This window comes from Lissotriton helveticus, chromosome 2_1 (genome assembly GCF_964261635.1).
Source record: "Lissotriton helveticus chromosome 2_1, aLisHel1.1, whole genome shotgun sequence".
NCBI classification, from domain to species: domain Eukaryota; kingdom Metazoa; phylum Chordata; class Amphibia; order Caudata; family Salamandridae; genus Lissotriton; species Lissotriton helveticus.
Window position 1 is genome coordinate 1,451,530,149 of NC_136059.1, and position 12,956 is coordinate 1,451,543,104.

Genomic DNA, 12,956 nt, shown 5'->3' on the forward strand with positions numbered 1-12,956 from the left:
GCACTTTCAAAACAAGCATTGGCATAGCCAATAGGTCTCGCCTTTGGGACCTTATAAATGTTTAGCCATGCAACACTTGATGTTGTTGCACCAAGAATATTGTGCTGGATAACTAAACACATAAGGTCCCAAGGTCCCAAAGGCGAGACCTATTGGCTATGCCAATGCTTGTTGATATTGCAGGTGAATAAGGAAACCTTTTTAGGTCGAACCTAGCAGCGCGCATGCGATGCTCTTCGCGGCATATAGTATCTGAATATGGGTTTGAAGTCCCTCCTATGTTTTCCATTGGCTCCTGTTAATGCTCTTTATAAAGGGCTGCTTATGTTTTGGGTGATATGTTCAGTTAGTCTTACCTTTTTGTGTTTCCTACCCTCCAAGGCAACAGCCCCTGTTACTGTGATCATACTTTTTAAAAACATTTTTTTTTTTTAAGTAAGGTCCTTTGTGCACTCTTTTCCTATTTGCTTCGGTTGTGTAGAAGCATGGGGCATGCTTTATTTCCATGCCTTTTTTTTTATTTATGCACGCTGCTTTTACCTTCGATCCTTTATATGGTTTCTAACTACCGACTCACTCCCTCCTTTCCTTGCCACTATCCCAGACCTGCCTGGCAGCCGCCTTATCCCACCCAGTGCCTCCTCTCTCCATTCCTTGGTCTGGCAGCACAGGCGTCCGTGGCAGGCCTCTCCATGTCGGAGGCACCAGGTGAGCACAACAGATTGCTTGGCTTAGGTGGGGCCATCAGTGCTGCTGCAGCCGAGAAGAGGCTCTCCAGCTATAAGGAACTCTGGGAGGCACCCCGTTTAAAATAAATCTGCGCTTTGACCTTTTTTCAACAACGCGGCACGCTTGCTAGTTACAGTTTGCAGGACAACTGCTAAGACTTAAGTTATTCATTCATGGGAACCAGCCCCGATTTTTCTCCCGAGTTTCGGAAGCGTTGGATACAATGTTGATTGATGTGGGAACGAAAGTTTCTGAGCCATCTCACTGATCCCCCTCAACATTGCGTGGCTCAACTGTACCTTTTTTTAAATAAAAAAAAAATGTTTTTTTGAGTCTTCTCCTGACTCTGGCTGGTACACTGTGGGTGATCTTTCTGTTGTGCACTGGAACTCAGTCCTCCGCTTCCCAGCCACAAAACCATTTTAACCTGGCAGAAGTTGAAACAGGCCCACAGAAGAGCACGCATAATACAACCCCCAGAATACAGTAGGTTATTAAATGAATCTGCGCTGGTGGAAACACTGAGTCTCTAAAGCCATCCAGCCCTAGCGAGTGTTAACCCTGTGAAATTCATGTATTTGAACGGCTATGCAGCAAAAAAGTCTCTGCAAAGTATGTCATTTGCAAACTTTGCAAGAAGGTGTTCAGCTGGATAAACAGTACAGCATGAGTGCTACTAGCGTGTGAAGGCAGCCCAGATCTATGCATCCACAAAGGCTTGCTCGGGCAGAGTTAGCTTGTGCTGCAGAGCTGGACAACTTTACTCGAGCTTCCACCTCCTTTGAATCTGGATATACTGTGTCTACCCAGGTACGAAGTGCTGAAGGAGATAACAGCCTTGCTTATCCTAATAAAGCACTTTTCTGCTTCTTGTGTAAGCAGATCCTATTTTCATCTGAGACTAGCAGGGCTGCACAAGACAAGCTTGTCCAAGATCACAAATGCCCCCTAGGCAGTAGTTTATTATTTTTATTTTCGGTTGAGTAGATATTTTTGGCACAATTTTCTCCTTTTTTTTTAAGATGTTGTTTTTTTTCTCTCCCCCAAGTTGTATGTTTTAGTTCTACCTTATTATAAAATTGTGAATGACAAAAATAGTTTAAAAAAAGTTAGAAAACATAAACTAAAGTATAGTTGTTATAAAATGGTAACAAAAAGTTATTTTCTGAGTTACACTATAGTTTTATTATCTATGTTATTTGTAGTATGTTACCCTTTTTTCCTTCTTAAAAACTCACGGGAGAGGCAGTTAGACAATCCCTCACATGCAGCCCGAGGGGGCAGTGCTGCCTGCTTTACTCTCGTGAGCCCCTACTAAAATTTGAAAATCTTCTAATAGAAAAGATCATACTGTTTATCAAGTAACTGTGCACCATATAGACAACAGTTGGCCACAACCTATTTTCCTTTTCTAAAGGCCAAATATCTACCAATTACATTTGTAATTGTGCCACCCTCCCATTTATTTCTCTCCTTGTATAACTCCTGGTGCTTACTCATTTTGCTGAGCACCCCTCTTGTAACTGAGATCTGCACTTTGTACCATGGTTCGCCTCTGGATTTTGGGACACAGCTTCATCCACTGGGCTAGGGAATTTGCCATTAATTGTGGTATTGACAAAAAGTTTGGATTTCCAAACTTGGACATAACTTGGATTGGCCACAGAGGTATGAAATGGCATAATTTGTTACCAATGGGTGAGAGCATTTGGATTGTGAGCACCCAGACCTCATGATAGTCCACTGTCATGGCAATGACTTAAGTACAAAGCAAACACAAGGAGATGCTGGAGTGCTAAACCTTTTGGGTTGAATCCACCATTGTTCTTTAGCTTACTTCGCCACCCCAGTTCAGACCCAGCCAAATGCAAATCAGTCTTGACCCTGTACCTCATGGGAACAGTCCAACCCGAACTGCCTAGCCAGGTTTTCCCTGGACCGGAAGCAAGCATCCTGAGACCGGTTTTAGGGTAACACCCCTCATCAGACAGGCTAGCTTGAATACAGTGGCAAAGTGAGCAAGGGACCCATGTCTGGGCATGACCTAGGTATAATCACATGGGGTTGTGATTGAAATCTAAATGAGGGAGACCTTTTTACAATTGACGTATCTCTTTTTCACACTGCCTTTGTATATTCTAATAATTGTCAAAGGCAAAAATGGAAATGGTCAAAAGAGTTTTGTCCTAAGATAGAGAAATCCGGGAAGCATCTCAGTATAACTGTTTCTGCATTTCGTCATGGCCTTGGCCTCTGTATAATAGCCGCATCCATTTTGATATGGAGAGCTCTTCACATTGTTCCACATCTTTTCAACCTGGATACACTGTGATGCTCAGGTACTTTCTGCTGAACAACACAATAAGTCCGGAAGCAGTATGGACACCAAGCCCTCAGTTTAGGTCATCCAAAACGTGCAGGTCCTGGGGATTCCTAGGAACTACACAACAGCTCCTTATTCAACTTCTGGAGCGGAGGACCATCCACTTGGTGTTGAGAGCCTTCCTTCCATCCATTAAAGGGAGACTGGTACAAGTACCCACGTACAACACTATTGCCATGTTGTACTACAACAAAGTAGGTGGTAATAAACACCTTCCCTCATCCAGTATTGATGTTTTATTTTTAGTAATGATCGCAAAACATTAAAAAGTGCATAGTATCCAGGGTTGAGTAATTGTCACAGGTACAAGCGCCTAAATGGCACGCCCTACTCCAGTCAAACTGGTAGGCTAATAAAAAATGAATCTGGGTAAAAAGAAACCTAGTTAAAAGCAGATGATGGGAGGAGCCTAGCGCGGGACCAAGATGGCCGCGTGATTGTGTAGCTCCGTGAGACCCGCTCCGCCGTTCGTCTATCCTGTCATATATCCTGTTACCCGAGGGCAGCATTTGATGGGTGATTAGTGTGGCTGTGTCCTGGTGAAATTTTGGCTTGAGGGGTCTATTCCTACCCCCTCAAATCGTCGTCCGAAATTTTGGGCCTGCCCGTCGCCGAAAACAGCGGATTCTGGTGTCATCTGTGGCCGGGACCTAATGCGACAACAGCGGCTTGGTCTGCCGGAAGTGGTGACCCTACCCGGACCCGCCCCTTTGATTTGACTATTGGTGCGGGACACATCGGAGTGGGCTCTCACATACTGACTCGACGACCAGTGATTTGGCCCCCGAGCGATTGTATTCCTACTCTTGAGTATCGCCGGCTCAATCTCTTGGGTCCCCGGAGGTCGCCCGTCATGGCTGCCAGAGCGGACTCGGATAAACCTCCTGTTAAGGGCAGTAGAGTCCAGAGATCTGTCCAATCCAATAAATTGGACAAATATACTATTTCTAAGGGGTCCCCGGCCGATCAAAAGCAGCCGCCAGCCACTGAAGCCGCCTCACCGAGACCTGGCGTAGAGCCTTCTTTGCAAGACATAATGGATGTGGTCACCAGAATCGAAACTTCTATGGCGACTAGAATGGACACACTCGATAATAAGTTTGATTCGGTTAAGATTGACTTTAACCTTTTGCGCACGGATTATGCTAAGACTAGCGAAAAGGTGAAATCCCTCGACATCCTGGCCTCGAGCCTGGTTGATGATACCGCCGAGCTACAGAGAGAGGTCCGAGCTCTCCAGGCGGCGCGTGAGGAAACCAGGAGGCTCCTCGATGATTATGAGGGTCGCAATCGACGGAATAACGTCCGCATTTTAGGTGTTTCCTGAGAATTCGGAATCACATACGCCGGACCTGTTTGTTGAGGACCTGATCCTTAAACATCTGAAACCAAAGGGCCTCAGTACGTTTTTCACGGTGGAAAGGGCTCATAGAGTGCCAGAGGGGCCGCCGAAAGTGGGTGCACAACCTCGTCCCATGATCGCCAGGGTGCTGAACTTTCGGGACCGTGATGCTATTCTGCAGGCCTCGCGGACGGACGGCCCTCTGCGGTATGAAAACGTTAGTATCCTTTTTCCCGGATTTTACTCAAGCGGTGCAGCAGATGCGACAGAGCTTCCTCCATGTCAAGCGGAGGTTGAGAGACAAGGGGATCAGGTACTCTATGTTGTTGTATCCTGCCAAGCTGAGAGTCGAAGCGGACGGGCGAACTTGTTTTTTTGATAAGGCTGAGGTGGCGTCAGACTGGTTGGACACTGTTAGATCGGATGACACGGAGGAACGCCAGCCGGACATGGAGGACACTCGGCAGGGCCCAGAATGAGGAACTTTTCTTTTGATTGTCCTTTATTACTGATATGTGGGGGGAGAGGAATGGAACTGTATTTGTGTTACGTTGGACTGTGTTGCTTGTCTCTTGGGATGTCTATTCTAGGGGGTCGGGTTACGGACTACATAGTAGGCGCCTCCTCTTCCTACTTTTAGTAACCATTGTTGGGTGGGGCGACAGGCACACTGCTAGTTGGGTTTGGGGCATAGTCCTGATGCAGGGGTGCAGGGAGGGGGGCGGTCTTTGGAGTTGGGGAGGCAGGTTGTTGCAGGGTTTTTGTTTTCAGTTTCGTTTCACATTGCATTGGGTCTTGAATGATATGCACGTGCGTGACGGAGTTGGGTGAATGTCTGGCTCTTCAGTGGGGTTGGGGATTCGGGTGTTGAGTTGGAACGTAAATGGTTGGGGGACAAGATCAAACGGGGCATGGTTAGCCAGTTTATCAGACGCCACTCGCCTGATGTCGTGCTTCTCCAGGAAACTCATCTTGTGGGCAATCGTTGCATGGCACTTCATAGAGGGGGTTATAAATTGATTGCACATGCCGGGTTTCCGACGGGCTCGCGGGGGGTGGGGATCTTGGTGAGGAAGGCCCTTCCCTTTGACGTGCAGGCTACATGGCCCGATCAGAGGGGCAGATATGTAGGGGTGTCAGGGAGACTGGGGGTAAAGTGGTTACTTTCCTTTCTGTTTATGTTCCCCCTGCCCTGCAGTCCGACACTTTTAAAGACCTTGCACATGTATTCCTTTCACTCCCGCTGGACCTCCTGCTTTGGGGTGGAGACTTTAATACTGTTTTGGATGGTGACCTTGATCGTGTCCCGCCGAGGACACTGCCCTCGACACGGCAGTGGCTCGGTGAGTTCTTAGAATCCTTGGGTATGGTCGACGCCTGGCGCCTCTTGAATCCTACACTTAGGAGTTATACTCATCTCTCGGCTGCTCATGGCTCTATGTCACGTCTTGACCACGTTATTTTACCGGCCGCGATGGCTGACAGTGTGCGGGAGGAGTGTCATCTGGGTAGGGGTATATCGGATCATTCCCCGGTCTGGGTCCGTATTAAAATGGGACGGCCCATGGTTGGCAGGGTCGCACCTATTAATGCCTGGCATCTTCGAGATCCCGTTCTTAAGAAGGAATTGTGTGGTGCCTCCGAGCGTTACTTTCAGCATAATCAGGGGACGATGGACTCGGTTCAGACATTGTGGGAGGCATACAAAATGGTCCTCCGTGGTGAGGCACTGTCTCTCATTGCCAGTAAGAAGAAGAGGCGTTTGGCAGATATAACGGCTGCGGAGGCGGAGGTTATACGTTTCGAAAGGGAGGCCGCGACTTCTGAGACGGCTGAGGTCCGACATCATTTGCGTCATAAGCAAGACGAGTACCGTGAGTTGTCCAGGGAGTCGGCGGTGACGCAGCATAACGATGTCCAGAGTAGAATTTACGAGCATGGAGACAGGGCCGGTAAGCTCATAGCCTGGTTAAAACGGGGAGATCGCGCGTCCCGGTTGGTCCCTGAGCTTGACAGTGGTGGTCCTGAGACCGTGAAAGATCCGCAGTTGATAGCTGATTCTTTCGGTTCTTATTACAAGACCGTCTATTCTTCATCGAATATGCATGATAGTTCTGAGCATGCGGAGTTGCTTCAGGATATTATTATGCCGGTATTGTCAGATGATGATCGAAAGTATTTGGATTCCCCTCTCACGGATGACGAAATCGGGGTGCCATTAGGAGTATTAACTCGGGTAAGGCAACGGGTCCTAATGGTATCCCCATTGAACTATACAAATTAAATGCACAGAGGATAGCACCGCACCTACGTGCTATGCTTCTGGAGTGCCGAGAGGTCGGGGTTCTCCTCTATGATCAACGGATCGCTAATATTGTGGTGATTCCCAAACCGGGTAAACCCCGTGCTTCCCTCTCCTCTTATCGTCCTATTTCCCTGTTGAACGCGGAGCCTAAGGTACTGGCTAAGATGCTGGCGATCAGGCTAGTCAAGGTGATATCTACGTTTTTACATCCGGTCCAGTCGGGCTTTATGCCACGCCGTAACACCGCCCTCAATCTGAGACGCCTACATGGCGTCCTTGGTAGAGCGCATACACTGTCATACCCCGCTGCCCTGGTGTCCCTTGATGCCACCATGGCCTTTGACCGGATAGAATGGTTGTATCTCTTTGCTGTATTGGAGAAGCTGGGTTTCGGACCTGAATTTATCGGATGGGTACGTTTACTCTATGCGGCTCCCTTGGCCCGAGTAATGGTGAATAACTGTCAATCAGACGATTTTGAGCTAGAGTGAGGGACGCGGCAGGGTTGTCCGATGTCGCCCCTTCTGTTTGCATTGGCTCTGGAACTCCTGGCGGCTTGGATTCGGTGGGAAAGGATGATACGTGGTTTGCGGTGGTCCCCTGAGTGGGAAGATAAAATCTCTCTATATGCGGATGATGTGCTTCTCTATCTCTCTACGCCCCGTTCCTCCCTAGACGTTTTCCTTGATATTCTTAGGGTGTTCGGTGAATTCTCGGGTTTCGCCATCAACTGGTCGAAGTCTGTGATGTTAATGTTGTCGGGCGATCCACCGGTGATTCCGCAGAACTGTCCGCTCCAGGTGACTACTACCGGTTTTGGGTATCTGGGTATTTATATTTCTCTTGATGCCAAAGCAAGGTACACAAACAACTTACAACCGCCCTTGGTCAGATTGCGCACTGAGGTGGAGCGTTGGCGAGCGTTACCCTTGTCTCTTTTGGGTAGAGTAGTACTCTTCAAGATGTTAGCTCTTCCGCGCTTTTTGTACGCTCTTCAAAACACTATGGACTCGGTGCCTGCCAGGTACTTTAGGGAGATTGAGGGTGGCAGGTCCCGCATTGCCTACACTAAACTTACCCTCGCCTGGTACGATGGCGGTATTGGTCTTCTCGACCTGCGGAAGTACTATTGGGCTTCCCAACTAGCAGCTATCAACCAAATAGTTTACGGTCTTCCTAACGACCCTGGATATGCTATAGATCGTGACTTGTCCCCTGGGGGAAACTTTCTCTGAACGTTATATAATCAACCGGGGCGATTTTCCCTCACGGGCCCTACTTTGCATGCGGTGAGAGTCTGGCATGCAGCTAATAAGTTTCTGGGTTTGGAGGGACGGCTGACCCTTGCTACCCCTCTTTTCGACTCTGCCAAATTGGGTAATTTGTGGACTACCAAAGGTTTTGACAAGTGAGAGTTGATTGGTCTCAGTCAAATAAAAGATGTTTGGGGGAAGGGAGAGTTACTGACTTTTGAAGCACTACAAAAGAGCCACCACCTCCACGCTAGGGAACACTTTCGCTACTTGCAGGTCAGACATGCCCTCTTGTCTCATGTCCCGTTGGGAGATTCCCTCCCCGATGCCTCCCCCCTCGAGGATCGTGTCTTGGATGGACACCTACCTGTTAAGACAATCTCCCTGGTCTACCATAAACTAATTAATCATATGGGTGATCCGCTGCAATCTCTCCGAGAGACTTGGATGGCTGATGGGCTGGAGATTGATGATGAAGACTGGGTTGATGCAGTTTCTTCCCCTAGAGTTGTAGCAGTGCAAATGAGATTGCGTTTGGTGCAACTAAAGATTTTGCATAGATCTTATGTGACCGGTCCTGGGTTGGTGAAAATGGGGTGGACAACGAATGGTGATTGCAAGAGGAGATTTGGGGAGGTTGCTACATTTCTCCACATTCTGTGGCATTGTAATTCCATCCAGGCCTATTGGCAAGACATACACGAGGTCATGAGGTCTGTCTTGAGTTGTGAAGTAAGATTGGAGGTGCGTAGATGTCTCTTAAACATCTGGGAGCATACAGACCTTAATCAGTACCTGAAACAGTGGGTCACGCTAGCCTGCATGGTTGCAAAACGCAACATAGCGCAGCTGTGGGGGGCCGCTCAACCGCTTCGGCGTGCAAAGTGGCCTCAGGATCTCGATTGGTGTATGTTCAGGGAGCGGGCGGTTTATGTGGCGAGGGGTTGCCCTGAGAAATGGACAAAGATATGGGGACCATGGAATGCTTATCGGGGAGATATTTGTGTTCCTCCGGCCAGGCGGACTGACTCCCTGGATTCCGCTTGATCCCCGGTTTTGAATACTCTGCTCTTATCCTGTTGCCAGAAGTCCCTTGCTCCTAGCACTCTGTACCACTGTCGATTTATCTCCAATGCATTGTTATGCTTGTTTCATGTTTATTGTCAATAAAAAGAAATATAAAAAAAAAGCAGATGATGGAAGGGCTTGGTGACAATTGTCATATAGGGTTCAATCTGGGGACACGTTTTTAACAGAAAATGAGCTTTAAGTGAGATTTTTTTGTAACTCCATCTCTTCTCTCTCACCGAAAATAAATTCATGAAATGTGTTTAAACCCAACCCAGATCTTCTTTTCTTATTTTGTCTGGGAAATCGAAGAGGTCTGGTCGCCCCAATTCATGTAGGCTTTGATTAACATATTGAAGCCATGGAATACGGCCGACTCGTTCCATGAGAGACAGTCCCTGATAATCTCACCCAATCACAGGCCTGCATTTTTTAAGTTATGTTCTTGCAGGACACCCATGTGGCTCTCGCATGCCCAACCGTCCAAATATCTTTAATTTTCAGACCCTTAATATCGCAAAAACCGCGTAACAAATTTACACCAAACCACAAAAAGCACACTCTGAGGACCAAGATCTACCTTCCTGCCAAATTTGGTGTAATTCCGTTCAGCAGTTGTTGCTGTATACTTGTCTAAAGGTGAGGGGGTTGGTTCTTCCCTAGGGGATTCTTGGAGATATATATATATATATATCCACGAGGGTTACGTATTCTATTGGCACCCAATTATGATAAACCCAATCCGGAAATGCAGAAAAAATGGAGGAAGAGCAATTTGGAGGCCTCACGAAATTTGATACTCATTTTAATAGAATATGCTGAGATAGATCGTGACATTTTGTTGAAAGAACTAGAAACGATTAATGAGGAACTACTCAAACGCGTCGGCAATGAACTGCTTCCTGAAGTGAAAGATGCCGGTTTTCTGAAATGATTAAAAGCCTGGGATTAAAAACCTCGGTCTTTCCACTGCTGTGTGTGCGCCTTCGAAATGCTTTTGGCCTTTGTAGGAATATATATATATATATATATATGTATATATACCCATATACAGGCTACACCTACATGTATCGGGGATAGGTACATTTTGGCATACTACGTAGGGCGCGCATTATAGGAGTATGCAGGTGCTATTGTCTTTTCTGAACTGTATATGTTCATCTTCTTAGCACTATGGTAGAAAAAATGTATCTACTGTTTACCATGTTGGTACCTGTGATTTCTTTCGTATGCTTCTGTCTCCTGTTTGTCACACCAAATATGTTTTACACAAGACTGACGCTGGACCAATAAATACTTATTGAAACGTCCTAATCGCCATCCTGTGTATTTTCTGAGAATAAGTAAGCATGAGTGTCTGAGCGAAAAGTACTGTACTGTTTTCCACGATCCCTGAGGAATCGTGGTTGTCCTGTTCAGTGGTTGCCAAAAACTACCTACATCACTGTAAGATACAGGGGGATGGTAGTGGTACTATAGGGGTAGCTGGTCTAACGGCTGACCTATCCTGTGGGGGTGTCCGGAAGCAGTATGGACACCAAGCCCTCAGTTTAGGTCATCCAAAACGTGCAGATCCTGGGGATTCCTTGTACCTCAACAAAGTAGGTGGTAATAAACACCTTCCCTCATCCAGTATTGATGTTTTATTTTTTAGAATGGGTAGTGGGGGTCCTAGAGAGGCATTTATTTTCGCTGCCTCTAGTAATCCCACTGCAAATCCTGTAAATTTGGCTTTAGGGGAGTATCAACAATAGCTTCATTTGGCACAGGTTTAAATGAAGCATTGACAGCCCCAGGGAATACAACTTTGGCTGGTGGATGGTAGAGGTAAGGGGGTGGTGGGATTGGTTGATATTTACGTGAACCTGAAGGAAATTTTGTTACTAGGAATGTGGTGTGATGACTTATTCTGAATTAACAGGCATATAATATTGAATCTGATTAAAATCAATTCTTCGTTCTGTTTGCTTTGCAGAAATGTATCTACATCCTTTACATTTTTACTTTGGTTTTCTTGCTCTTTGAGTATTAGTTTCAACAACATGCATCAGAAGACACAGAAGAGCTCTCATTACATTGAGCTTGGCAGTTATCAGTATTGGCCTGTTATAGTCCCACGAGGAATTCGCTTATATACCTATGAACAAATTCCTGTGTACCTCAAGGACAATCCTTACATTACTGATGGGTACAGAGCTTACCTTCCTTCTCGGCTGTGCTTAAAAAGGTAAAGTCAACTCCTTATTGTGTATATAAGTATGTAAATCAGTAGATTTTATAATGTAGACAAGCACAATAACCCAATAGAAAACAATCCATTACTGCCTGAGCAATGTTTACTAGCTGTTCTGATTGTTTTTAAGCAAATATACATATTGAATAATGAATCTAAATGGAGCAAATACAGTAAAACGTCTTTGACCCATTTAGAGAGGGACAGGAACAGACATTCCGATTAAGCTGTATGAAAACATGCAATCCAAATGTATGAAGGAAAGAGCAATTCTGCATCATTTCGCTTACTATGCTGTTTTTAAAACTAATGAGGCAGAACTTGCAGCTCAGATCTCCTTATTACTCTCCGATGATCTTAATATTGATTTGATGAAAGTTTGTTTTTCTACACAAGTGTGATTGATAATCTTCTTCCGTATCTACTTTTATGTATTTTCTTTTCCCTGTGTGGTATAGCATTTCATTTCCTTCTCAGTTTTGTAAGACATGCTCTGCCAGTCTTATGAATTTAGCTCTGGCAAGATCCCCCTCTGCCACACTTTCTACGCAATCGTGATTCTGACAGCCTTTTACATTAAAGCCTTGCCTGGAGAGGCCTAATACCATACATGTGCCGATAAACTAGTTTGGAATCTATGGCATGCAGTGCTCAATCACCTACTTTTCTGGCCGCATTTTATGCCAAGGTCATTCTCATTTCCTTTTCTGGTTTTCTTCTGTTTGGCAGTATTGTGAGATCCGTGTTTGTGTGTTTCTTTTACAGTGACCTGGTGACAACAGACCAGCACTAACTCTTTTTGGTGTTAGCCTCTTCCTGGTTACGTGTTAGATTGCAAAGCTTGCTAAAATGTGTTTTCTACCTACAGTAGTCACTTACTGAGTAGGGCTGTAGACTTAACACTGTAACCACTTAAATGCACTAAACTATAGTGCAGAGAACATGAACAGTTTATAAAGTGGTATGGAGTGTAGTGGTTTAGAGTAGAGTGGTGTAGAGTAGACTGGAGCGGAATGAAATAGTGCAGAGTGGAGTAGATTGGCATTGAAATAGCGTAGAGTAGATTGTTTTAGAGTAGAGTGAAGAGGTGTGGAGTGGTGCAAGGTAGAGTGCATTGGTATAGAGTAGTGGCATAGAGTGGAGTGGTGCCGGACTGGAGTAGTGTAGAGTGCATTGGCAAAGAGTACAGTGGTGCATAGTAGAGTAGAGTGCAGTGGTGCATAGTAGAGTAGAGTGGTGGAGAGTAGAGAGGCGTAGTGCATATTGGCATAGAGTAATGCAGAGTAGAGTACAGTGGCACAGAGTAGTGTTGGGGTGTGTATTGATATAGTAGAGCGCAGTGACGGAGAGCGCAGTGGCGTAGAGAGCAGTGGTGTAGAGTACAGTGGTGCAGAGTGTAATAGAGTGCAATGGTGTAGAGTTGTAGGGTAGAGCGTCGTAGAGTATAGTGGCATACAGTGTGGTAGTGCAGAGTAGATTGCGTACAATGCAGTGGTGTAGAGTGTATTTCTGAGTAAAGTGGTGTAGAGTGCAGCAGCATAGAATTGAGTGGCGTAGAGTAGAGTGGCATTGAGTAGATTGTTTCAGAGTACAGTCGAGTGGCGTAGTGTGCAGTGGCATAGGGTGGAGCGAAACAGAGTAGA

General features: G+C 46.1%; 1 protein-coding gene across 2 annotated transcripts in view; it reads left to right on the forward strand.

Annotated features, from left to right (window-relative positions):
• PAQR3 (progestin and adipoQ receptor family member 3) overlaps positions 1-12,956 on the forward strand; it is a 367,149-nt gene that overhangs the window by 23,236 nt on the left and 330,957 nt on the right. For both annotated transcript variants that reach the window (XM_078676371.1, XM_078676370.1), the window contains exon 2: positions 11,056-11,307. In XM_078676371.1, the coding sequence (XP_078532497.1) occupies positions 11,123-11,307 (185 nt within the window). In that variant the 5' untranslated portion in view covers positions 11,056-11,122. The remainder of the gene's footprint in view (positions 1-11,055; positions 11,308-12,956) is intronic.